At 27.7% G+C, this 27,673-nt stretch overlaps 4 protein-coding genes across 6 annotated transcripts in view; all 4 read left to right on the forward strand.

The window, feature by feature from the left end:
• The window catches only part of LOC100162073 (phospholipase B1, membrane-associated), a 15,512-nt gene extending 4,699 nt beyond the window's left edge, over positions 1-10,813 (forward strand). For both annotated transcript variants that reach the window (XM_001949868.5, XM_029486555.1), the window contains exons 3-9: positions 4,065-4,291; positions 4,379-4,592; positions 4,702-4,928; positions 5,001-5,160; positions 6,663-6,817; positions 8,462-8,618; positions 10,336-10,813. In XM_001949868.5, coding sequence (XP_001949903.1) covers positions 4,065-4,291; positions 4,379-4,592; positions 4,702-4,928; positions 5,001-5,160; positions 6,663-6,817; positions 8,462-8,618; positions 10,336-10,472 — 1,277 coding nt within the window. In that variant the 3' untranslated portion in view covers positions 10,473-10,813. The remainder of the gene's footprint in view (positions 1-4,064; positions 4,292-4,378; positions 4,593-4,701; positions 4,929-5,000; positions 5,161-6,662; positions 6,818-8,461; positions 8,619-10,335) is intronic.
• Positions 10,814-24,629: 13,816 nt separating this feature from the next.
• Positions 24,630-27,673, forward strand: part of LOC100163413 (phosphomevalonate kinase-like) — a 42,209-nt gene continuing 39,165 nt past the window's right edge. The window contains 1 exon segment of one of the 2 annotated variants that reach the window (NM_001162102.2): positions 24,630-24,802. In NM_001162102.2, the coding sequence (NP_001155574.1) occupies positions 24,696-24,802 (107 nt within the window). In that variant the 5' untranslated portion in view covers positions 24,630-24,695. 2 annotated transcript variants of the gene reach the window in all.
• Positions 25,461-26,358, forward strand: Mrpl21 (39S ribosomal protein L21, mitochondrial). Its single transcript, NM_001162011.2, is given in 1 exon segment — positions 25,461-26,358. A coding segment is annotated over 1 exon segment (588 nt). The 5' UTR covers positions 25,461-25,673; the 3' UTR covers positions 26,262-26,358.
• On the forward strand, positions 26,589-27,342 carry LOC103308135 (cytochrome c oxidase assembly protein COX19-like). The gene has a single exon (XM_029486556.1). It carries the CDS (start codon positions 26,916-26,918, stop codon positions 27,186-27,188), a length of 273 nt encoding a protein of 90 aa, XP_029342416.1. The 5' UTR covers positions 26,589-26,915; the 3' UTR covers positions 27,189-27,342.

Consider the following 27,673-nt stretch of genomic DNA (forward strand, 5'->3'; position numbering starts at 1 on the left):
GTAACGGTTATCAGGATTTCAAATAAAACGTTTGTTATTCGAATGTTAAACGGATTTAAGTTATCTGATTTATATGCTATTATAATAGTATCATTACGCATTAAGGCATATTTTGTTATGTTTACTGTTTTTGTAAAAACTAGTAGATATACTTTTATAGTTTTATGATTTATTTTTAAATTACTTTTCCAATCAATTCCTGACTTTGGTATTACTATCCGACTATAAACTAGTATTATGAACTAAAATTTATAATATCTATAATAATATGTATTTCTTTATAAATATAAAAATTTTGAGATTAATGAAAAAAATATTTAATACAATTATATTTTTAATTTATTTATATTAAATTTTTATTGGTATTGTCCGACATTTACATATCCAAGTTTAAATTAATTTAAAGCTTGCAATAAATTAGAAATATTGACAGTAATCAAGAACGATTGATTGTAAAATAAAATTGTAAAATATCATAATTTGAGGGACAACAATTTATTAAAAAAACTCGTTCTACACCTATATTTTTAGATTCTGAGTGGAACGATGAATGTATTGATTTTACAATGATAGATGTTTTTTTTTTTTATTTTATTTTTTTTGTGTCTGTGTACACGATAAGTAGTCGAAATAATGCTTCGATTTTCAACTTCAGTATCTTGTTCGATTGGAAAGTGAATATCGTTGGTGCATTGGGGAGGTTGAAATTTAAAATTCACAGTAATTTTCAAAAGCGCCAAGAAAAACCAAAGAAAAATTAAGGAAAAACGGGAATTTTTACGCAAAATCGATTTTTCACAAAATTTAATTTGATTTTTGGTGTAACTTTAAAAAAAATGACCGTAAATACATGACATTTTGACTGAATGTTTATATTAGTATTTTATATACACCATAATATTTTCAAAATATTTTGACTTATTTTGAGCTCTTTACGGACATTGTCAGTTTTCATTTTTTTTTAGTTTTTTTTCTAAAAATATCAATAAAATTTTATTTATTGATTAAAAAAGCTTGATAATTTAATAAAAGGCTCCTAGTATATTGTTTCAAAAGCAGATGAAAAATATTAAAAATCCTTAGTCACAGTTTTTTTTTATTATCATTTAAAGTTCAAAAATTGACAAAATATGGAAAAATCACGAAAATTAGCAAATTATTTTGAGTTAAGAATTCGTAAAAATTTTTATGATCGTTTGAAATTCAAATTTATACAACATTGGATATTCACTCGATTTCTCAAGTAGCGATTTCCTTATTTTGTTGTAATTCAAAAACGAATAACTGTAGATGCATGAAAATTTTACTAAATGTTTATATTAGCATTTCCTATACACCATACAATTTTGAAAATATTTTGACTCTTTTTAAGGGGCCTCGCTACCACGTCTTTTTTTGTTAAAAACTACTGTCTCCAATTCCAACGGTACGGGCCGACATTTATCACGATTTTTATTCTGAAAAAATATTCGGATTGTCCGTAATATATACAAGGAAACGGTCGAGCCACATTTTTAATTTTTGTAATTTAAAATGCAATAAAAAATTGTAAAAAAATCAAAATAATTCAGAATTTCTAACTTAAATATTTAATTAACTAAATACAATTTTAAAAATATACCTCGACCGATGCCTCGTAAATGTTGTGGAAAAAAAGAATATTTTGTCAGAATGCAAATCGAGTTAATCGTTGCGACGTTGTGTTGGAATTATAATCGTGTGTTTGAGTGAAAAATAAACATTTTTTCACGATCACAATATTACACACTGACATGTGCGTGCGAGTGCGTGCGAGAGCCCTCCGTACCACTACAATTGACCCGCATGGACGCCACACACACTAATAATCATTTACGACTAACACATAGACCTCGGGTGGCGACAACGAGATTAGAAATTGCCTAAATGATTCTCCTTAAATCAATGCGATGGCGAGGCCCCTTAAGCTGTTTACGGACATTTTTAGTTTTTTTTTCTATAAATATCAATTAAGTTTTATCTGTTGGGCCAAAAAGTGTAAAAATGTAATACAAAGCTCCTGATATATTGTTACAATATCAGTTGAAAAATATTAAAAATACATAGGCACAATTTTTTTTTATAAGCATTTGAAGTTAAAATGTTGACAAAATTTATCAAATTTAAAATTGAATAATTATTTTGTAGTTAAAAATTTATAAAATGTTCAACTTTTATATCTAAGGATTGAAAATTTAAAACAAGATTCCACGTAAATATTTAATTCTGTTGCCAAAAATTCTAAGAAATACATAAGCACAGTTTATTTTTATAGTCATTTTAAGTTCAAATTTGGACGAAATTACATATTAAAAACCTAGGATAACTATTTTAGTTATTTTGTTGTGATTGTATAATATTATTCGTGGGTACTTGAAACTTCTAAAGTATACTATTATATATCTATGATAGTACCACGGTTTGTTGTTGATGTATAACGCGTTACCTGATGGATATTGTGATATGATTAATTTGGAATTTATTATTATTATAGGTCAATTTTTTTTTAATACTATAGATAAGTATACCTACCTATAATAGGTATGTCTAATACCTAGACTGACAAACCGTCTCCGCTCAGAATCGTTTTTCTTATACAGTGATATTATATCATTGAATTCAAATTTAATACTATCCATTATACAGTGACCCACTTGTAACCTACTGTACAGCAGAGTGACATCCACTTACCCACCTTTTTTTTATTTCAAGTGTACCTCCTCAATATTAGTACGTCAGCCTATATATATAATTAATAGTTCCCAATTTTGACAAAATGTCACCAACGTTTTAAAATTTAAAACCTTTTAAAAAAATTAATTTCACTTTATACTAAAATTGTTTGTTAATTTCAGTAAGAAGAACTTACGATGAACGTCATACCTATTCAATTTTTAAGCTATTTTATTTCAAAAGAATAATTTTATCTAACATAAATTTAAAAAAAAACGAAAATGTTGAATATTTTTCACGAATACAAGTACCTGGCTAAAAAGAGGCAAAATATAAAAATCAAAGATTTTATCATGTCAATAAAATACGAGTAGGTACAAATATTTGGAGACATTTCCAAGTCTATACAGTTATCAGTTTTTGAATAACAAAACAAAAACAACATTTTAAATTCAAATCTTAGATAGGTAAAAGAACTAAAAATATTCTGTGGAAATTTAACAACAAAATAACTATTGAGTTTTAGCGATTTTAAGAAGTTTCGTCAAATTGTTGATTCAAACGGTTTTTAACTCTATGATTCACAAATGCATTTTTTTTGTTACATGTTATTTTATAGTTTATTACGAGTATTATATTTTTTCTAATAAACCTAGAGTGATGAAACAAAAAATAAAATGTACAGCGTTAACAAAATTTATTGTGACGTTCGATAGAATACCACTGTAAAGAATCTCACAAAAAAATAACAAACAATAATGAAAACATGGTTTTGATATTATACCACAATGAATCGCGATTAATTATCAATTTGTTACTATGTATATTTGACATTTTTCAATTTATTGATATAAGAAAAACTTATGAGAAACCATGTTCCAAATTGTTTAGATATTTTGATCATAAACAAAAATGTTATCAACATACACAAGTTGAGTAAAATCTAAAAAAATTGAAAATTTCACAATTATCCATTAATACCTAGCACAAATTGACATCTAAAATACTTTTTAAAATTATATTATATCTATTTTGAAAATATCAAGTCTACAGTTATTCAGTTTTGAGTTACAATATAAAAGGTGATAACTTTCTTGAAGACTGTTTTTTCATAAAAATTCCAGATATTTCGTAGTCTTGTTTTTATTTTGTAAATTGCTGGAGAATTTCTATTTTTTTATAGAATCCTCAGAACCTAAAAGAGTATTATGAAATTATTTATTGAGAACCGTTTAATATTTCACAAAAAATTAGTATTATTTGAAATTGTTTGTTGTAAGAAAATATTATTGATTTTAATAGAAAATCTAAAAAAAAAACAATTGAAATATTCTATGAAAATAAAACTGAGTTTTAAATTATGTTATAATCAGATATAATAGCAATTAGCGCGTGCTTTTTGTGGTGTTGTACTGTCACATTGACTTGGAAACCAAACTTTCAATCGCCGAAATGGACACAACAGATGTCTAATGAAAATTTGACGGATATACCAAAATCCGTTATACAGCTTCAAGATAGAATTTTGTATCCTACGAGACTTTTTTTGCAAAACATGTTCAGCTCTCAGTATCAAATAGACAAATCTCGGATGTTACAGGTTCGATTAAAGTTAATTTCATTCAGGATACGAGCACATCACCAATGGTGTATTTAGGCTTAACTCGTTCCTTGTTTTATTTTTCAGAGAACACAAGAGCGACAACTGAAGTCATCCAAGTTTTTTTGTAATACCAATGGAACTAGATCTGAAACGAGGCCAACGTCTGTACATGAACTAAGACCAGGTGACTTTGATGTAATCGGCAGTGTCGGAGATTCTTTGACAGTCGGGACGGGAAGCTTTTCGTATTTTTTACCACAATTAGTCGTCGATCATCGTGGATCATCGTGGACAGCTGGTATTATTTTTAATTAAGTGTATAGAAACATAAAATTGTATTATGGAACAATTAATTATTTATTATCTTACAAAGTTATTTCATTTATTGCAATCATTTTTATAATTAGGCGGACAAGGTACATGGAGAGAATTTTTAACTTTGCCCAATATTTTGAAAGTCTTTAATCCAAAATTGATTGGCTATGCGTATGGCGACGCATTGGCTGAACAGCGTTTTTCTCAATTCAACGTAGCTGAAGTCGGTGCTCTCAGTAGAGACCTACCATTTATGACAAGAGAACTGGTGAAAAGAATGAAAATGGATAAGAGGGTTAATATAACCGAAGACTGGAAGGTAAGACTTAAATATATATTTTTTTCTGATGATTAAATAAAAAAAAATAACAACAACTATTTGTTTCAACAGTTAGTAACAATGATGATGACTTCGAATACCTTTTGCTTAGAACTGTGTTACGAAGATTATACTACGTATGCTGAAAAATATAGACAGAACATTTTAACAGCATTACTATACATAAAAGAAAATTTGCCACGGACTATGGTCAACTTAATTTTAAGTCCAAGTAAATTAAATTGAATATTAAAAAAATATATAATTTTATTGAAACTAATCACATACAAAAAGGTACAAACATCCATGGGAGCTTTTTTATGAAAAATAAATGTGCGTATAAACAAATTATTGTATTTGAATGTTGAACATTTATTTTATCCAAAATGTATTAACTTTTATATAACTTTAGAATCTTAAATAGCCATTAATTTAAATAACCATCAAAATTACAAAAAGATATTGTCTTAAATTACCTATATGTCCAGCATGCTTATTCAAAATACTTAAGTGGGTAGATATATTTGTAATAGATTAGTTTTTGGTGTAATGGGTGATGGCAAACATTATATTATACTTATACATAGTAATCAAAATATTTCATTAAAACGATATCCAATAAATGAAAAAATATTATTTAAGTTATAAACAGTAAGTTATGTTTCTGGAAATAGGTAGGTATCTATTTAAGTAAATAAATAATTAAATAAATAAATGTACCTAAATATGTAATCATTAAAATTTCATACATTTATGACTTACCTTCAATAAATGTATGCAATTTTAATGATGACTTATTTCCATAAAGAATTTCATAAGTATTTTTTTATAATAATTCAGCCTGCAGATATAATATTATAAAATTAAATGTTGAAGGAGACCCATTAGGTACACTAAAATTTAGTGGCTAAATGATAAATAAATCATTGTAATTTTGACTTCCTCAATCCTACTATAGTAATGCACTCTAGTGGTAAAAATAATAACTTTTGTATAAATATACGTACCATACGTATGAAATAAGTCTAAACAAATAACATCACTTAAATGTAAATGTATATTTTATGTTTAGTGCCTATAATAATATTATTAAATGGTGACTGATAGATTAAAATATTTTATATAAACTTTTGAGATTTTGAATCGAAAATCCAACTAACATTAACAAATATACTTAGTGTTAATGATTGGGTAACATAATATGATTTGACATTTGAAATTCATTATAAAAGTATTTTGACCAATATACCATGGAAATGATCTAGACAAATTTAAAATACGCAATTATCGAAATGATCAATATCGTTCATTGGCAACCTGCGATTTCCATAAAATTAAATATATCTAATTATCATTTTATAGCCTTGAAATAAATTGTTTTTTAAATATTATATTTATTAATATAGGTAAGTAAGTCTTATTGTATGTTATTCTAACCAGTAAAATGCTAAGTAGGTACTTTAATGTCTAATGATAATAGATGTATGATTCTTGGAATTGGTAACTTGATTATCGATGTCAAACTATATTAAAATAAGGTTCCAATATATTATTGTTAGGTACCTAACAAATATTTTATACAAACCACATAAGAATAATCATAATTTAAATAATTAGGGTATGTATGTTTGTAACTCTAGTATAACACTACCTATAACTATATTCGTATTCCTTAATAAAGAAATAATGTAATTTAAAAAAAATAATAATTTAAATATTGTTTGTGTTTTGTAGATTTAGAAATTTTACTTAAATTCACAAATCTGCCAAAAATTTGTTTTTTCACTCACATCCTAGAGTGTCCATGTTTGTATTCGATACAGTACAAACATAAATTGTCAGATTACATAAAAGTAATGAAACAGTTTCAAGAAGTCGAGAAAGAAATAGTAAGATTATTTTTATATAGTAACTTGCATGAATCTTAAATGTGATTTTTCATTTGAAGTCAGTCACAAAAGTTAATCAGTGTAATTTATGGTTCAAATATTCTAAAACTGAAGCTTTAGCGTATGAATTAAATAATCTAAATGTGTTGTTTAAATGGTTGAAAAATATCAACATTTCCTGTTTTTTTATCCGTTTAATTTAAAAAAAATGAATAAATAAATCACAAATCACAATTAAAACGAAATTTATCTAAACCTTCACTTTTTTTGGCTAAACCATTCTTTTAAATTTCAAGGCAATCACTATATGGTTTGTTATAGGTTTAGTAATTAGGTACCTACGAGATATCGACCCAATCCAACCCATGAATTAGGTACATTTTTAAGGTTAAGTCAACCGTCAACGATAGCAGTCTGCACTATGCCATTATGCAATATCCAGACAGCATTCTAAATGTATTCTGTAATCACAGTTTCAATTTTGTTGTAGTATTAACCCCTTCAGATAGGTACTATATGGTATCTTATACAATATCTAGCCAGTAGTTATTTTAGAGGTTGTTTTTTTTAAATATTGTTTTTCTTTTACATAACCGCGGACACTGATTTAAATATTTCAAAAATTGTTTAAAAGTAAATGTAGGGACTCGTGAGTCTTGATCTTATAACAAGGTTATTGATAGTGGGAAAGCTGACTGGTGTTAGGGGTTTGTTAATGATTGCACGGGCCATTGAGATTTGAGACATGTCCCTAATCTTGTAGCTCATTAAATTTGGAAATCTTTTTTATTGCCTAGTCACTATCATGAATGAGTCAGTTGAGTTAATGATTAACGTTAAATAGATCTACCGAATCCATTTCAGCGATTTAAGAAAGTTAATACTCCTCACATGCAAAATAAGGGACAATGGTGTATAAACTAAAATTTGCATCATACGAACTAATAAAAAATATAAAATTACATATTGTGGGATATTAAATCCATATTATTATCCTTAACTTAATTTTTCTTCCCACTTTTACACAGACATAAAATTGAATGTAATATCATTACTATATGTAGGTTACAACAGTCGTTTTGATTTTATTTAAATATTTGTCATATTTTTTTATTTTCAATGTTTCGTATGTTTGATTATAAGCAGATTGATAAATTTACTCGTTTTACAACGATGTGTGCGTGTTTTTTTTTTTGTGTCTGTCATCACCTTTTGGGGCAGTAAAATGCTTTGATTTTCTATCATTTTCTTGCATATTTTCTGGCAGAAAAGTGACTAGGGGGTCAAAACTAAAAAAAAACTGTGTATTAGGACTGAAATTAGGATGAGATTTTTTTCCGTACTTATTAATAAAACGCATCTATAGTGTACAACTAAAAAATAGGAGGGTCCTTAGTATGTAAACCTAGTTTTTCATTAGAATTGCGCTTCTATAAGACAATGTTTTTGTCATCTCTAGTCGACAGTCAATTTCATTCGCTGGAAAAAATTTGAAAATTCTAAAAAAACAGACATATTTTAGTAAAATTTCCGTATACAATTTGACAATAAAAGTACGTCCTTTCCCAACTATCGTCTTCATTTTCATGTGTATATATAAATTTATTGTAAAAAATATGAATATCTTTATTTCCTTTTTTATAGGTGGAAAGTGAAGAAATGAAGAATAAAGATGATTTTACGGTTGTTCTCCAAGTATTTACAGAAGATCTGAAATTTCCATTAAATAGGTTTAATACTACAGATACAACGTATTTGGCGAGTGATTGTTTTCATTTCAGTCAAAAAGGTTATGCCAGAGGTGAGAATAATTTGAAAATTTTGATTAGGTATAAAAAAAATTATTCATAATTACTCGAAAATATTTTTCAACTTTTGATTAAATAATAAATTATAAAAAATAGTAGGTACTAGGCATTGATTAAAAAAAAGATGCACAGTTAATAATATTATAAATAGCTGTTCAATATTTTTGATTCTGAGCGGAGTTAGAAATATTAGTTTTACAACAATATTTTTTATTTGTGTGTCTAAAGATAATCACCACATTTTTCAATATGGTGAAGGTGGTTTGTAATCATCAATTGTTATCTAGTTTGTATTTCGGAGTAAAAAATGCATGGTTATATTCAAAACTTCACTGGTTTTTGACAAATTTATTTTCTTTTTGTTATTCATTTTTTATAAAAATTTAAAGTTTTCTACTTACTTTTTAGATTTTTGTTTCTATAAATCTTGATAAAAATTGTTCCTAGTTAAAAAAAATAAAGATTAATGGCCAATTTAATATACAATTCTAAAATAGTCTTTCTTTTATAAGTGTGAAGTTAATGTTGACAAAACCAAGAAAATATGCAAATTATTTTTTGTCACCCCTGCACTGAAGTTTAAATTTTGATTCCTGTTGAGGCGTTGGAAAATGATCTTTTCCCCTCCAGCGGATAGTAAATGCTTATTTCCGGTCTCACTTTCCACCCCCTTGCCATACAATATAAAACTGTTAAGAACTCATGCATTTTTAATTTTTATACGTACTTAAAGATTGAAAATGTAATACCTACAAAATCCTTCATAATTTGTTCATACAGCAATTTAAAAATATAGTATATACATAAACATAATTATTTGTACAAATGTTTGTAGTTAAAATGTTAAAAAAATGTTGTACCTATTTAAATGAAAGTTGACGGAATTTATTGAATATTATTATTTTCTGTAAGTATTTACTTAACTTTTGAAAACATTAAACTCATTTTAAATAATTTATACCCCACAATTAATCATTCATAATATCATTGTATGGTCCATCAGTGTTGACTGAATATAAATTATAGGTTATAAAATATATTCAATGTTTTTAGTGAAATTAATTCAACCTTTACCGAATGAAGAAAATACCAATAATTATTTACCGTAAAACCGTTCATATAAATAAATAATGATATACAAATCTAATAGTAAACAATGATTTTTAAATTTAATTTATGTTTGACACACACATTACACTGACAAATCCAATGTTAAGGTACACTGGAAACCATCTATACCTATAATAGCAGAGAGAGTTTTCCAGTTTTTTTATTATTATTTTGCGAGCATCAACCAACATAATTTTTATAATATAAATATTATACTATTACAAGTTTGCATTTCTATATAACATACCACAAGATGTCAGGATTAAATAATTATAATATTATTTCTGACATTAAAATATAACCTATAATACGTATTATATAAAACTGAGGATTTTTTTTCATGAAATAAATTATACTTATATATTTAATGCCTATTTAAACTTCTGTTTAATGACCGTAGAAATTCAACGGTGTAGTTTTGTCAGTTATAACTTATAAGTCAGTTATAAGTTACAAAAAATTAAAATTAATTAAATAGTTAACTATGTAGGTATGTAGGTACATTGTACGTATTTGTTTTGTTGTCAAATTTGCTATCAAATTCTGTTTGAGAATAACAAAATGAAACATGCATTATATTTTAATATGTTTGTATTTCAGCTGCAAATGCATTATGGAACAATATGATGGAACCAGTTGGTCGCAAATCGACAGACTGGTCTAAAGAATTCGATCGATTTAATTGTCCAACAAAAGATTCTCCATACATTGGTACGTGGAAAAATAGCATAATATGATTGTGATCGGTTCTAACTTCTAAGTACGTTGTTTGCACTTGAATATCTTTGATATGTTTTACAGCAGTTTTATATGTTCTCACTTATGTATTAAGTATTTAAGTATATAATATGTAATATGTGTAAAATAGTGCTTATACGTTATACTATTTGTTCACATTGCCTCATTTCGTTACCTATTATTTCTATTGATTTTCATCATATTGTCAATGTTGTAGGTCTGATTGTTATGTATATAGTTTATAGATATAAACAAATGACAGTCACCTACATTTATATCGTTTTAAATGTTTTGATTGTGTATTACATTGTATATATTTAATGCATACCCACTCATAACAATAATTGAAAATTATTTTCATAATTTCATAATTTTCATAATCGTAATTATATATTTTATTATTTTAAATTGTATGCATATTTATATTTTTAATTATCCGTAAATATATACAGCTATATTTTAATAACTAGCCAATTTTATGGAAATCCGTGAAACTATTTATAGTTTAAATCATATTACACAGTATAAGTACCTAACTATAATAGTTTATCTATGAACATAGGTGCGCTAGTACTCGCTAAAAGACTTTACGACTTACGTCGTTTAACATATCGTTACAAGTTTGCGACCATCATAATACATTGTAGTTGTCACAGTACACACGTTTAATTTTTTAATTATTAAGTCAACATAGTGTTTAGAAAAAAATGTTAAGTAACTATGGTGATATTATACCTATTTACCAAAATGTTTCGTGTTTATTATAAATAATATGCATTGTGCATAGACTGATGAGACAGTTATAACATCACGTTCGTTTGTTTATTATTTACCAAATAGATATACCTATGTAAATATATTTAGATATTAAATTTAAATCCATAATAATTAAAAAAAATATTTTTTGTTAGGTTTTTTTATTTGTTAAAGTTAAGTTTTTAGGTCTCAATGTTAATTTTTTTTTTTTTAATATTGTATAAATCACTAATCATAAGTTATTAATTATTTAAGAAATACATGCTATAATAAAATTAAGATTTATTCATTCCAACTAAATTAAGTTAAGTTTGTTAATATAATTACAAGCCATTCTAGTATTATTTTCTAAAATAAATAATTTGTATTGTACATAATATCTTAAAAATGTATTAGGTCTTAAAATATTTTATTCTGTAATTTTGTAAAATAAATTGAATTATTCAAAAAAATATATTAATTGAACCGATATCACAATATTTATTGAACTAGTAAAATTAAATTAGAACATTTTATGACTTTTAGTTTACGAATAGTATTTGACAATATTTTAGTGCTTAATAACATAACTTTAATGTTGGTGCTTACCTATATATTGTATCATAACTATAATCCACGTCCCCCCCCCTCGGGTGGCCTTGCTATATTCTATATTATGAACTATTAAGTATCCATACTTTATGACTAGTTCGTACTAGAAAAGTTATAATATAATACAATGTTATAAGTTCTAAAAATAAGAGTCCATATATTATGACTGCTAATATAGGTATATAGGTAATAATAATTATATAGTATATTATACCTATACTATAAGTGAAAACATAGGACTCCTAATATACATATTATTCATATATAAGCAAATTAAATCAGACTATAAAATGCATATATTATATATACCCATGCATAAATATTTATAGCTATTGCTTCTCATGGTTTTATTGAACTTTATCTAACTATTAACTATGTACCATTTTAATAGTACAAATTAAAGTGATAAGATAACTGATTTTTAAGAAAGCTTAAATGCTGCTTGTAAAATAATTCACATAAATTTATTTTGTAGCAATTTATCATGATAATGGATAACACGTATTATATGGTACTATTACTATTATACCACGTCCTAAAACACAGTAGTTATACGTTATCAAAAACCATTCTAGTTGAAATTGCTTCTAATTTCAGTCTATTTTTCTAAAACAAACCTTTCAAGAAATTTTGATATCACTTGGTTATTATACCCAAACTCGATAACTAAAAATTAAAATTATGATAGGTATTCAAATCAATAAATAGTAGGTACCTGTAGCAGTGTATAAATGTAACAGGATATTGTTACAGTAAAAAACTAGTAGGTACCGACAATTAAATGCAGTATTGCATACTAAAAATACCAAAAATTAATTTTATTTCTGTACAATTAATTAATAGAAAATAAAATAAAGTTTATTTTCTTATTTTACAATTAAATCATACAAATAAAAATTGTTGAATCAAATATAATTATCACATACTGGTAACTATTTGTTTTTATTGATCTTAAGCATCGGCCACTATAAGCATTTTGTAGGGAGGGGGGGGTGTTACAAATCGTTGGGGATCACGTGTATGTAGAACGATGACTTGTCACTAAATACCCAGGTGGTGACCCATCCGGAAACTAGCGACGTCGGCCAATACTTGACCTCAGAACACGTTAGTGACTGAAGCCATCGAGCCACACCAGGTCCCACTAGTACCTAACTAGTGTATAGTCATTAGTCATTTAAAATATTCAAACATTATACGTATTTTGAAAAATAATAAAGATGGTATTATATGTGAATATGTAAGTATAATATAATCATTTGACAAATCAACAAAATTGTATTCACTATTCACATTGCGAAGGAAATAATAATTGCTTTACACAATTATAGTTTCAACTTGTACTAAGCAACGTGTATTAACATAATAACATCCCGCTTAAAAAGTAGCAACAAACTCGAATATTTAAAAAAATGAACACTAATAATCATAAATATGAAATAAGCACTATTATAGCATAGGCTATAAAAGAGTATTCAAACGCAATATCTACTTAATTACTTATTTAATATAATAATAATTCAATTGAAATATAATGGTGAATAATTTACATCTAGAATTAATACCCTATTATAATTCACAATATAGTATTAACACAGTACCTATTGTATTATTAACTAAAATATTCACACGTTCAAGATGGACATATAAATTATATTTATAACAGAAGGTTATATATTATTATATAGGTAGGTACTTATTTCCTTAATAACTGTGCATTAGCTATATAGTTACAGTTTTGTAATGAACTGAAAAGTAGATATCAATATTGATAAGGTTTTTAATATCAAAACTATACATGTAAATTATACTGTCATTATAAAAAAAATTCTGTACAAAGAGTTGGCGTAATTACAAAAAAGGATTTTATTGAATTTTTTATATTATTATTGAGTATAGATAATAGTTATTAGTAATCATTCCCACTTAATATATTTATTTGATAATTAGTAAATAGATTACGTATGGTAACTTGAAGCATTTAGTACTGATTTTCGATCACAAAGAACAATGATTAGGTACCTAAATGTATCTGTATTTATTTTTTTTTTTGGCCTTCTATCAACAAACGCGTTCTACCAGCCGTAAATGGTATAGGTACATGGATTTTACAGGGAAATACACGAGCTTTACAAATTTTAGTGTCTTGATTACCTTGATTAACATAAGATACTACGTGGTTTATTTCATTAATTAACTTATTACTTTCGACAATAATACTTTGTAAAAACTAAAAAACACATTTTGTATGGCACTTTTTTGATCATAAGTATATTATACTCAGGAAACAACTAGACACACGTTTTTTACTAATAAAAATTATTTGTAAAACAAAAAGAATTTGGGGTGTAATAAATATGGAAGTAAGATGAATAATTACATTCGTAAGGACAGCGGATATAAAAGTAGCGTTTTACGTACCTAACAAAATATAATATGTAAATTACGACAAGTGTCTTCAAGCTTAAGGTTTTAATATTGATTTTTGAAACACATTGATTTTTTAATCGTAATATTATTCTGTATGGTACTTACTTTTTTGATGGGGAAATATAGTGTTTTTACATGTATAACCTTTGCCATTTTAGTAGACAATCGATTTAGTGACGTAAGCGAAAAAATTCTTCTATAACACATAATATCCATATCGTTCCAGCACATATGGTCATCACCCACAAGTGGATACACGGACTTCATTGGAGTTAGAAAATACTATGAAAAGTACAAACTTTGAACACGGCATCGGCTACGTACATGTAGCGGATTCAATATATTGGTCCAATACATATCTAGACAGCGACCACTCCTTAGTAAACCTCATACCCACACGTACGGTAGAACCGAAAGAGCTGGAAAGCGGTGAATAAGGTGACGATGACATGATATGCAATACATAATCTGTTTGAGAAGTTCCAGATACACAATTTATTGGAAGCTGGTTGGTAATCACCCTTTCCCACTTCTATGTGAATCATGAGGGATTCACTTGGCTCCAACCAACCATAGAATGCTACGAATTTATGGTGGGGGGGGAGTGTTGACATGGTCGTTTAGGTGAGTGTCCTATCTAACCCGTCCACATTCCTTGCTCCTTGATCTTACTGATGTGCATTATCTATTTTCTAGTCTAACTATTATCACCCGACCATAAGTTACCGGATTGAGCCGACGACATCTTTAACGAATTCTAATTCCAAAAAGATGGACAAATAAGTACCGCTCTGCTGTACATTAGGTGTCTAGAAAGGGTCACTGTAATAGGTGAAATAAATTTTAATTTAATGACATGTAATCATTGTATACAAATAATCATTCTGGTCTGTCAGCCTATATACTGAGTATGTATATTTTAAGATATTGTTGTTATTAAAACTATTTAATTATTTTCCGAAAAAATTGCATTTCAAAATGCATTGTGTTTATAAAACATAATATTATCGTATACTTTAAAATTTTCAAGTACCCACGATTAATATTTTTTAATTACAAACAATTATTAAAATCGTTATTCTCCGTTTGTATATCTAATTTCATCCAAATTGGAATATAAAATGCTTATAAAAAACATGTATGCCTATATATTTTTAATATTTTTAAACTGCTATTATAACATATTTTGAAGAACCTGCTTGTATTAAATTTCCAAGGGTTTTGGCCTAAAGAAAAAATTATTTTAGTGATTTTATAGAAAATACATTAATAGTTTGAAAATCTAGTTAATTTTATAATATTATGTAACAACAAAATTTTAATTGAACTATGGCCGTATGAAATATTATAATATTATTGTTAGATGAGGAATTTTTTACAACTATTATTGACAATAAATGTAGACAAATTTGTGATATTATTATAATATATAATATAGTATTAATATGAATACTAAAGTATTCTAAAATAAAACAAAGGAACATTTAGAGGGTTTAGCACCATCAAATTCTATGAAACCTCGCCACTCACCCTCACCCCATATAAAAAAATTTATTTGTGTAGCAATATTAATTGCTTTGGTCTTAGTCTTTAATTTGGCTTGTACTTTTTGAGTTTTAGCCCTTACCTGAAAAATGTATCATGTCTACAAAATCATTTAAGTAGGTTTACACTATACAACACTAACATAATATAAAAAAACCGTATGCTGTATATTTTTTTTACTTAAAAATTTTAATGTATTTAATAATAATTGGTTGATTACAATTCTTTAAAAACAAGCACTGAAAGAGACTCTAGGCTCATAACAATTAATAACATATTATCTAATATAAATGTCAGTTTTAAAATTTAGAATGTACTCCACAATATGAACTTCAACACATAATACAAAAATAAATAATATCCTTTTTTTAAGCCTTGAAAATGTCTTATATAGTTTTGAAGAACCTGAGCTCTTCTGCTGTCTATTGTTAAGTTGGGATAACTCAATGTTTACTGACTTATAATTGGTATAAATATCCACTTAACTATAGTTCTTTTATACTTTTATTAGTTTTTTATGTATTATTATGTAATGTATATTTTTAGTTGATTCTTAATACTGTAATAATATGTCCTTGTACCTACCTATTCAGATACTTATATATTATTAAAATATTATATTTACAATATTTTAATTTTTAATCAATGGAGGAAATAAGTTTGGCTTAAGTTTTAATTACAAAGTTTGTAAACATATTTTTCAAAGATCAGTACAATAGAACAATATCTATTATCCATAGGTACCTACATTATAATATTTTGGGTAGGTATGTCGCATTTCAGGAGCATGGCTATCGCATTGGAGGACATGGGAGGGGGAGTTTGAAAGACCATCAAGAGACCATCAAGCCCCTTTCTTTTTTAGTTTTGTAGAATCAAAGCCCCCCACTCACATTGGTTTTAATAATGTTACACCCCCCCCCCCCTCCTGAAATTGTAATGGATTTTTGCCTATGCAAATATGTTGCATTCAAGTTTGGTTATCATGAGAGTAGAGAGTAGAGACCGATAATTTTTTTACTTTTGAGTTACACTGTAATTTATATTGTTGTGTACAACTTCAACTAGGTATTGAGTTTGTCACTTATCATGGGTACCTATATATGTATTATATGGGTATTTAAGAATTTGCAAAATTTGTTTGAGTAATAATTATTATAAGTTTTGACTAAATATTACTGAAAACATAACATTTTTATATTTTATGTAAGTATATATAAATTTATAATGGACTATTATTTTTAGAACATAATTTAGTACATGCACATTTTAAAAAGCATTATCTGCTTAAAGATTCACTGTAAAAAAAGGAGGTTCTCGGCTAAAAAAAATAGTACTACTATAGTACCTATTATTATACCGTCACACTCCTTAAATATTCCATTAACAATTTATATACATTTTAAAATATGGTCTTTAAGTATATATTCTTAAAAAAATCCCTAGAATTCGAATTCGAATAAATGCATAATTAAAGGATACAATGGGATTGATCACGCTTCGTGAAACACTGTAATAAATAAACCGTTCCGGCGCAGGAAGCGAATTAGTCCCGTCCCCCAAAGTCTCCATGGACTGCGTGGAGAGAGGTGTATAGTGTATTATATTATATGTAATATGTAATCTAGTGTAATATACTAATATAACAATATGGCTACATGTATCCCATATTATTATAATACACTACCCTTAAGAAGCGAAACTCACGTATTGACAAAAAAAAACATTCATACTGTAAATTATTATGTATTGTTTATATATTATTGCATAGTAGATAAGAATCAATGGCTGGTCCTTAAACCTAACTCACCGTGCAACAACAATTAAATACGATAATTGGACGTATAACGAGTAGGTACAATCAGATCGTATAAAATATTCAGGATTACTTATAATTAGGTAGATAAGGTACCTATTTAGAATGTTCAGAATCGCATTGTAATTACTCAGAGATCGAATGCGATGACATGCATATTATGTACAATAAAAATAGTATTGTTTTTTATCAACATAAGTGAGGTCATCGTTATTTTATATCAATGCGTATGAAATATAAATATATTTTAATTACAAAAATATTTTTACCTAATATAAAATTAGGTAAAATATTTAAAATCAAAGACATACAGAAAGGCTTTTATATTGTTGACCATGACATGGCATTTAAATCTATGAAATTAGGTAGGTAGGTAGGTATGTACATCATGGCATATTTGTATACATCCATTAAAAATCAGTCTTATACAAATAAGACACTTACCTATATAGATAAAATATGTTTTGAACAATCATTACCTTGATATTTCATAGACGTTGATAGAAAACGAATTATTGTCCAGCAAATTATAGATCCTCATTACATTTATAATTTAACGAATTTAATTATTAAAAAGCATATACAAATAAACTAATTTGATTTATTTCTCATCGAAAACAATTTTATATTTGTAATAAAATTTAAAAAAAAATTGTACTCTTAAAAATACTAATTAAAAATGTAAGTTATAATAATTATTATACTTATTAATTATACTTAATATTTTAATACCAGCTATAGGTAGATGTTTTGGTAATTTAATTTTCATGTATTTTTTTTTTAATGAGATAATTACTATAAGAAATTATTTGCTAAATATAATACATTATTCTTTTAGTACCTACTACCTACATACCTACGTAAAATTTTTGAAAAATAATTGCATGAACTTTATGTTGATTAAAAATCAGTAGCTTAACCCATGAACTAAGAAAAGTTATAGTTCATAACTTAAACCTGCAATATATTTGTGTTGATATACAATTATTATTTAATTTACAAAAGTGACTAAGGTACTCACAAATAAGTAATTTTATATAATACCTACCTGGCCATCCTTGACCACAATTCACTCGTTTTTAGAATATTTTTTCTATTATCATGTATGCATAATATATACCTACTGAATAGTTATTAAAATGTTCTCGAGGTCGTCGTACAAAATATAACTGCACAATCTACAAGTTTAGCATATTGTTATATTATATGTACTTACTTCCTATTTGCTGTAATAGATACATCATTAATAATATAATAGGTAGGTAATAAATATTTTTTTTGTAATGTACAGTAAGTTGTTCACTGTTGTTGTATAAGTATCAAGTATACCTAAATATTTGTAACTGCGTAGTACCGCAACAGTCATTTAAACATGATATTTTTCGCTCTTGTTCGAAGCGTTTAATGAAGTGTAATATATTAAACTGATACACAAGGAAACCCGAAGTTCTATCGGAGGCAAACAACTATTGTCCACAAAATGCACAGTGTTAGTTAAAAAAAACAAATAATGTAACCTCAAAAATGTCTTCACATATTTCACCAACGCAGGATTCTATTTCGTTCAATCATGGTTACAAAAAATATTGATATTATGTAGATTACAAACACGGAATGACGCATGACATATAATAATGTACGTAAATTCAAAACGATGCTATACTGACCTGCTTATACGATATATGTATTATATTTATATACTCTTACGGCTTTAAAACTGTTTTTGTTATATACAAAGTATAACGATTAACATTTTATAATAGATAAAATATTCTATCTAAATGATGAGATATTGGAGAGATTAATTTTTGATTTTCTTAGTATATATTGTACATTTGTACTCTAACCTATGTAAACAATTTCTTGTACCAAATCTGAGAAAAAACTAACTTATGATGAAAATTGCAAAAAATATTATAGGGACCTCATCGAATGTGGTTTTAATGTGTTATTAATTATTATTAATCAATAAGTTTTGTTAAAAATAGTCTTAAATCTTAATAATTTAAAATATGACTGCACCGGTCTAAAAAAGTAAGAAGGTTAAAAAAAACACTCGAAAATCCAACCAAAAAGATTTTAAAATAATCTAAAATTTAAATCTGTGTAGGTACATAAGTACCATGCACCTACATAATTATTTGATATTGCACATACAGTATATAATATATTAAATTATTTTTATATTATATAATCATTATTGTAATAAAAACATACATTTATTTTTAAACTATTTTATTTTCAAATATTTATTTTAATGCTATAATAAATATAATTTATCAAAATTACATTACCAATAAAATGCACTTACACAAATTTATAAATGGCAGGTATTATTAATCATCGATCAATTATCAATATCAGCTATTACCTATCTATGTATAATGTGTAATATAATGTTACCATTAGACATGATTAGCATTTATGATATAAGCATGGTATATGCTTGATTCATGAATGCTAATGAAAATATATGATACATAAAAGGAGTAAGCAGATATACCGATTATTGGGGAAGTGCAGTCACTGTGATAACTACCCAGAACAGTCATTTTCTTAATTAGGTATGTTATAATATATTTTATAAAATTGGAATCGTGGAAATTGGAAACTTATAATTAAACTTCACCAACAAAGTATGAATAATCGTGCAATGTGTAGGTACGTAATATATTTACACTAATTATAATTAAATTAAAATCCAATGTAATAATATTACGATATAGGAACCATTCAAGATTAGCGCAAATAGAGGGGTCTCGGAGGACTTAGTCCCTCTAAATTTCTACTAACTCCCCTTAACTCAACAGTCAGTACTTAGGAGGTACTAAGTATATTATATCATTTTTAGAAAATATTATAAATATTATAATAAAACAATAAATTGGGCTATTTGAGCCTATGCTTTATTGTGTATTAGATTATAAGATGTATTTAATACATAATATTTTATAATAAATAATGACACGTTCGCCAATTGCAGAAATCGATATTTCTCAAGTACACGTCATTAACGAAAGGAACAAATACACCGGCTGTCATTACTTATTATTTGTTTTGTCACGTAATGGCAAATGCCACGTATTTTATGGTTTTGTACGGTCAGTTGGTCACTTTATAATAAACGCGTGTCGTATTATACCTTGCCGCTGAAGATCACAGATGACCGAAAAAGAAACTGACAAGTCACAACTAAGGATATAGATAAGTATTCCGTGAATCGCAAATCCCTTCAACAACGCCCTTTGGACAATGTGTCATCCTTTGATCAGAGTGCTAGCGGATGTCGTATAGATTATGAGTTTCTGAATCCGAGTGCGTAGGCGAGTGTGAGTGAAACATTTTACTGTGTACGTGCGCACCTGGCACCTATATTCTATTGTGTTAGTGCTTGGTCAATTAAAATAGTTGAACAAATGTTGTGTCCTTACAATAATACAATATACCTATCAATGATAATATTATTAAAATATAACATTTACAAGTAATTACTATAATTAAACTAAATAAAATATTTGTTTGATACCTATTTTATATATTGAAATATAATTTGGTAAATAACAATCACTATATTTATTTACAATCATTAAATTTAGATAAAATAAGTTAAATAATATTTTAAGGGTTTTTAAAAAAATACATATACCATAGCATATTAGAGATGTATGCAAGAATTAGGAAGGCAAATAAGGTATAAGGTATATATTGTGCCAAAATTTTGCTTCAGATAATTTATGCGAATTTTCGGTGTGAATGAAAAAAAACATACTCCCTGTATTATAATAGAAGAGAAGATTTTAGATGGTAGGTACTAGGTACACTTTGTCAACATTGCATAAAGAACACTCGTGAAAACAACTTAATATGTATTGTAAGGGTTCTTGCGCGTTATATGGAATACCATATTAACATAAGAATTGAATTTGCTCTCTATAACTATACTAAAGAATTTGGATTGAGATTGGGTGATTCTGTAACTGACGTTTGGGAAACATAATATAATATAATGGTATAGGTTATTGAACGTATTCAACGTATACCTATCGTTGTAAAAATTATTATAATTGCCAAAGTTAATAAACAATTTATAGAAAGCAACTTGTTTATCACATAAGCGAGTGTAATAATATAACATAATATGATATTATTTCTATAAATAACAATCGATAAATTTAACAATAAAAATATTTATATTTACAATATTTTAGAGTTCATAGAGTAATATTACTATAATTTTCATTTTCAGAATTTGTTACTATAGCCTATATTCTATAGGCGTGTTGTGTAGGCAAAATAGGTGCATTACTGTGCAGAACAACGTTTTAAATTATTGTTAAAACTAATATTATTATAAGACACACATAATAATTATTTTGTCTTATGGTCACTACCTAGTCTTACTTGTAAATATTTTGTTTAAAATGTTAATTTATAAACAATAATAATAGTATTATATTATATTGAATGTCGTATTTGAAAAAGCAATACAATATGAAATATATGATAAGTATATAATATTATGCATTATGAGAACAATATGCCATAGCCTTTAGATTATAACATTATAATATACTTAAAGGTCCCGATACCAGTTTTTCAAATTTTCCACAATTCTATAAAATTTGAAAATTAAATTTTATATTTTAGTTACCACCTCAATTATAAAACTTTTCCACTAATCTACTACCCGATACCTATTTAGGAAGGTTGATAGGGTGTATTATTTCAAAAAAAAATTACTTTACGGGAATAACTCTCAAGCTTTGTAGAATTATTGGATTTTGATGACTATTTTTTTTATCTGAAAGAAGAAGACTTTCTACAGCCCACATTGATCTCTGATTTTGTATTTTATTTCAAATAATTGTATTAAAAAATTTGTAAAAAAATGCTTTTTATCTTGTATTTTTTTAGACATATTATTAAGTTTGAGAATAACATATTGAAAACGGAGATTGATGCGGGCTTTAGAATATTTATACTAATTAATAGGTAATGTAATATTATTATGTACCTAACCATCAATGGCAACCATTTAAATAAACTAAAAGAATATTGGTTTCTCATGGGCTGAAAAGAATTAGGTACGGGGTTTTATCGACTCCGCCGGCTATCGATTCCGCCGGATTTTTGTTAATATTAAATTATATAGGTATTGTACATGCCACATGGTATGGTAAAAAAATAAAAATTAAAGTAATAAAAATATACAATATGGTCAATTTTTAAAATAATGATTTGATATTAGTTTTAAATAGGTGAATCTATCAATTTTTTTTATTTATATAATCGTCAAAAATGTTTGCTATATATTAGCAAACATAAGCCTTTTAAGATTTCGGCGTAATCAATAGCCGGTGGAATCAATATGTAAAAAAGTTCGGCGGAGTTGATACGCGGCGCAATCGATAGATTTTTTACAGGTAAAAAGGTAATTTCGGCGCAATCGATATACGCCCAGAATTACATGTGTGAGTTACGCTAAAGCTATCTATAGAGGTTGAAAACATTTTAAAACTTTCTCTGAGATAATATACTCTATTTGTAAAACCTGACTTCGCCCGGGAAAAATTAATAAACATGCGTTGATACATTTGTGTATTTCGGTATTATTTTACCTCTGTTCGCGTTCAAATCATACTTTTTTTTATAAATTTTCATAATCAGCACATTAAAGCCCAAATACTATAATTACATAAGTCAATACAATATATAGAAACCCCTCATCGATATAGAGGAAACACTTTCCTATGCTTAAAATCTGCTTCGCGATATAGGAACTCTATTGTTTTTTAAAAAACGCATGATTATCGGATGAGTGGTTACTGAGATCTCTGGTATCAAAGAACTCATTTTCATATTTAAAAATATATAATATAACATAACATTGAACGAACTTTGATGTAGCCCAAAAAAAAAAAACAAAATAATAATATAAACAGAGAATTGCCTATTTAAATCACAGAATTTAAAATACAATCTAATTGCCACGTTATCAATATTATAAAAATTATTTATAAATTAATTTCTTTTTTTAAATTTACATAGGTACCTAGGTAATATAGGTTTTACAATATAATATTAATAATAGTTATTATAGACTATAATCGTAGTATATCAAGCGTGTTTCAGAAAAAAATATATGACATACATTTATATTGAGAAAAATCTGTACAAATGTGCCTAATAAATAAATTATAATATGATAGAATATAAGTTAATATCATCACTCCGTATATAAAAAGTAGTTTAATTTGCTATTGCATGAATTATAGTCTCAGAAATTCCCTGTACATACCATATAATATTATACATAATAGGTATACTATATTGCATAGATAAAAGATATTATTGGCTATAACCTTATAGTTAACATTGGCAACGCACTTTCGTATCTATTCATAGCTATATATTATAATATTTTGTTCTGCTGCATTAACGCGTATTAGGTACGCACAATTATTATAATAATATATTAGGTGCATATCATTATTATTTTTTATGAAATCAACAGGATAATGATTCATTTCTGTCAGTATAGGTACCTATTAATCGTGCGATTATAAATATAGGTTAAATATAGGTACCTATGATTCATTGATGCGTCAACTACCTACCTAGGTATAAAAAATAAAATATACTATTTAGGCGAGTAAGCGACTAGCCGGTATAATAATACACCCATGAATGGCACGATGGGCTCGAAACTCGGACTACGGCCGTGTTGATTCGCCTCAACGGTTTAGAGGTTAAAATAATTCAATGAATCGTCCGGCATGGGAAGCGTCCGTCGACCATTATTATTTGTTTGAAAAACGTTTGATCAACAATGACATAATATCACCATTAATCACCATTAATATCGCCGAGCCTTATAGATGGGCAATTATAATTTCTGTAGCCACCGTTCGACGTTCTACACTAACTCTACGCTCAGTTCTGACGCCGTTTTAAGAACCATTGGCGGCGGACGCGCGACGAGTCACGCGCTAGCGGTTCACCGCTCAGGTGTTGGGCCGTAGTCGTAACTCGTCACTGGTCACCGTCGAGACATCGATATTACGTGGCCACATAGGTGTAGATCATGTCTGGAGCTGCAGTGGCCGAGCGTCAACGCCCCAAGGCCGTGTACGTGTTCAGTGGCAAGCGAAAATGTGGAAAGGACTACATCACGGACGCGATCCACAAAAGGTGACGACCGATATTATAATATTATTAATCAATGATTGACATTAAACATGCAGATGAGCGCTGGTAGACTGCCCAGTCGTCGACAATTAATGTATGATACTGTGACGTGCCCTTATCGCGCGCTATTTGACGACGGCGTAAAAATTAATAAAATAAAAACCGCGATGATATTATCTCAATGTCTTATCGTTCGAGCAAAATATTTTACGAACGTTATGTAAATTAAACGATTACAATGTTATGACAAATTTAGATTTCGTACGTCACGAATAATGTTCAACGAAAATTAGAATAGGAATTAGGAATTGTGTTGTTGTTGTTATTATAATCATTGGCCAAATCGGTCCCTACCGCTCCCCGCGACAACATGCTGACAGTCTAGCCACCACCGCTGTATTAACAGTTGAATTTTATTGTTATTGTGCTCGGTTTCTTATAATAAATTGTATGTATAATATAAAAATTACCCTCTGAACGCGGCTACGCCCTTACGCCCTTAACAAACATAATGATTTTATTTTATTCACAATAATACACCGCCATAGAGGCTATCTGCAATAATATTATGTTTACTGATAAGCTTTTTAATTACGATAATTTTTCAAAATATTTTAATACATAATAATAATAATAATAATAATATTCTTATCGTCCAGATAATACTTTCTGGATTTGTGAGGTTATGTAAAATTTCGTAAATCGTAAATCGAAATTCTCAATACTTAAACTTGAGTCTTTAAACGCTATTAACATTTGTCGTATTATGTCCGGTTTTATATTATAACATTTATCCATGTAATTAATTACTCCGTTACTCTGGTCTAAGAAACTTACTAAATTAACTAGCGTCTAAACATCTTAGACAGCTATAATGCTGTGCAATAAATTACTGAAGTTCGCGAGCAAAACCGTTCAAACCGTGTCCACAAACCGAATAGCTGTTGCTGCTGCATCGAGCCTAAACGCGAGATCGTTTTCAGCACCAATCAGTCAGGAATATGTTGTCGACAATACGGTAGCACACAAAACGTTTTCCGACACTATAATACAAACCGTCAACGAAGCCGTAAAAAACAATAACCGATTGTTTGCTGTCGTACATATATGCGGTAAGCAGTTCAAAGTCACCGACAACGACCTGGTGCTGATAGACGGTTACTGGCCCCCAAATGTCGGGGATCGTATCAAGTTGCAAAAAGTGCTGTTGGTCGGTGGCAAAGACTTCACGCTGATCGGCAGGCCCGTTTTGGACCCAGACACTGTGCAAGTCACCGCGACGGTGGTTGATAAAGACCTGTCCCACACCAGAACAAACTTCGAGCGTATCAAACGTAAACAATACATGAGGATCAACTTCATACGAAAAGAAATTACAATACTCCGGATCAACTCTGTATTTATAACACAAAATATTGATAATAGAAAAGAAGTTCAGGAAATGGGAAGACGTGTAATGTAATCGCAGCTTAGATATTTTTATATCGTACGAATTGATTGTAGTTAAGATAATATACCTTTGTATAATAAATTGTAATACATTTAGACTGTTTTATTACTAATTAATGATTTATCTGAATAATAATTGGTTAAATACTTATGTTAAATTTAAATTTAGTTAATGTGCAAGGGCCATCCTATATTCCTTTCAAATCAAGTACCTAATTTAAAACTTGTGCAACCAATGGGAAAAAATTGAACTTTACTTTTGTTTTTATGATAAAATTTTAACACTCATTGGCTACAGTATATTGTTCTGTGGTATAATATTATTATTATACTATAATTTATTGTATGAACTATGAAATGAAAACTGAAAAAGTAAGATACCATTATCGTAATTATTCTTATCACAGTATCACATAAATTTATTCATTCTGTGAACTGTGATAATATATTACTGATAGCTGGTGAAATATTAACAATTTTTAAGTGAGAGTAATTCTATGGTGTAGCTACTATAAAAAAGCTTTATAGTTTATTTTATTCTCTATTTACTAAAAAATAATAATATTTTTGTATATTACCTATAATCACTAAAGTGTATTCCATGGTTAAGAATTGCATTGTTCTGTGAATCCTATTTGTTCTTGTTAGATATTTATTGCGTATCCACATGTCTTCTGCAACTTTTGGCCAAAAAAGTTTTCAACCAACACCTCCTGAAAAGGGTAGTTTCCCATTAGATCACCAAGGCCAGTGTAAAAAAACTGCTTACAAATACATGTTTTGCTTAAGCGTTAACAGTGGGGACAATTCACTGTGTCGTCAAGAGGCCAAAGATTATTTGGATTGCCGTATGCAAAACGATTTGATGGCAAAAGAAGAATGGACTAAACTTGGACTGGCTGACATCAAAAATACCAAGGACAGTAATTCAGCTCAATAATCATGCCACATGTTCTGATTGCTTGCAGTGCAAGTGTTGCTGCAATCAAAATACCAGATATTATATCTCAACTCGTTCAAAAGAACATTTGCGCAACATTAGTCGTCACAGAAGCTAGTAAACATTTTTTAGATGTCGATAAAATTAGAAACGATTTTAAAATTGATGTTTATACTGATCAAAATGAATGGGATGCTTGGAAAACTAGAGGAGATCCCGTTTTGCATATAGAACTTTCAAAAAAAGCAGATTTATTGGTACTTGCCCCTTTGAGTGCTAATACTATGGCTAAAGTGAGTACAGGAATTTGTGACAACTTATTAACATGCATTGTTAGAGCTTGGAATGTTTCAAAACCGGTATTGTTTTGTCCGTCAATGAATACTCAAATGTGGAATCATCCAGTAACTAAAGATCAAGTGGATAAATTGGCGTCATGGGGATATTACCTGATTCCTCCAATTGTTAAGACATTAATGTGTGGT

The sequence above is a fragment of the Acyrthosiphon pisum genome, chromosome A1 (genome assembly GCF_005508785.2).
Source record: "Acyrthosiphon pisum isolate AL4f chromosome A1, pea_aphid_22Mar2018_4r6ur, whole genome shotgun sequence".
Lineage (NCBI taxonomy): Eukaryota > Metazoa > Arthropoda > Insecta > Hemiptera > Aphididae > Acyrthosiphon > Acyrthosiphon pisum.

Coding starts and splice junctions, on each gene's coding strand:
- LOC103308135 (XM_029486556.1), top strand. CDS start 26,916: ATGTCTTCTGCAACTTTTGGCCAAAAAAGTTTTCAACCAACACCTCCT.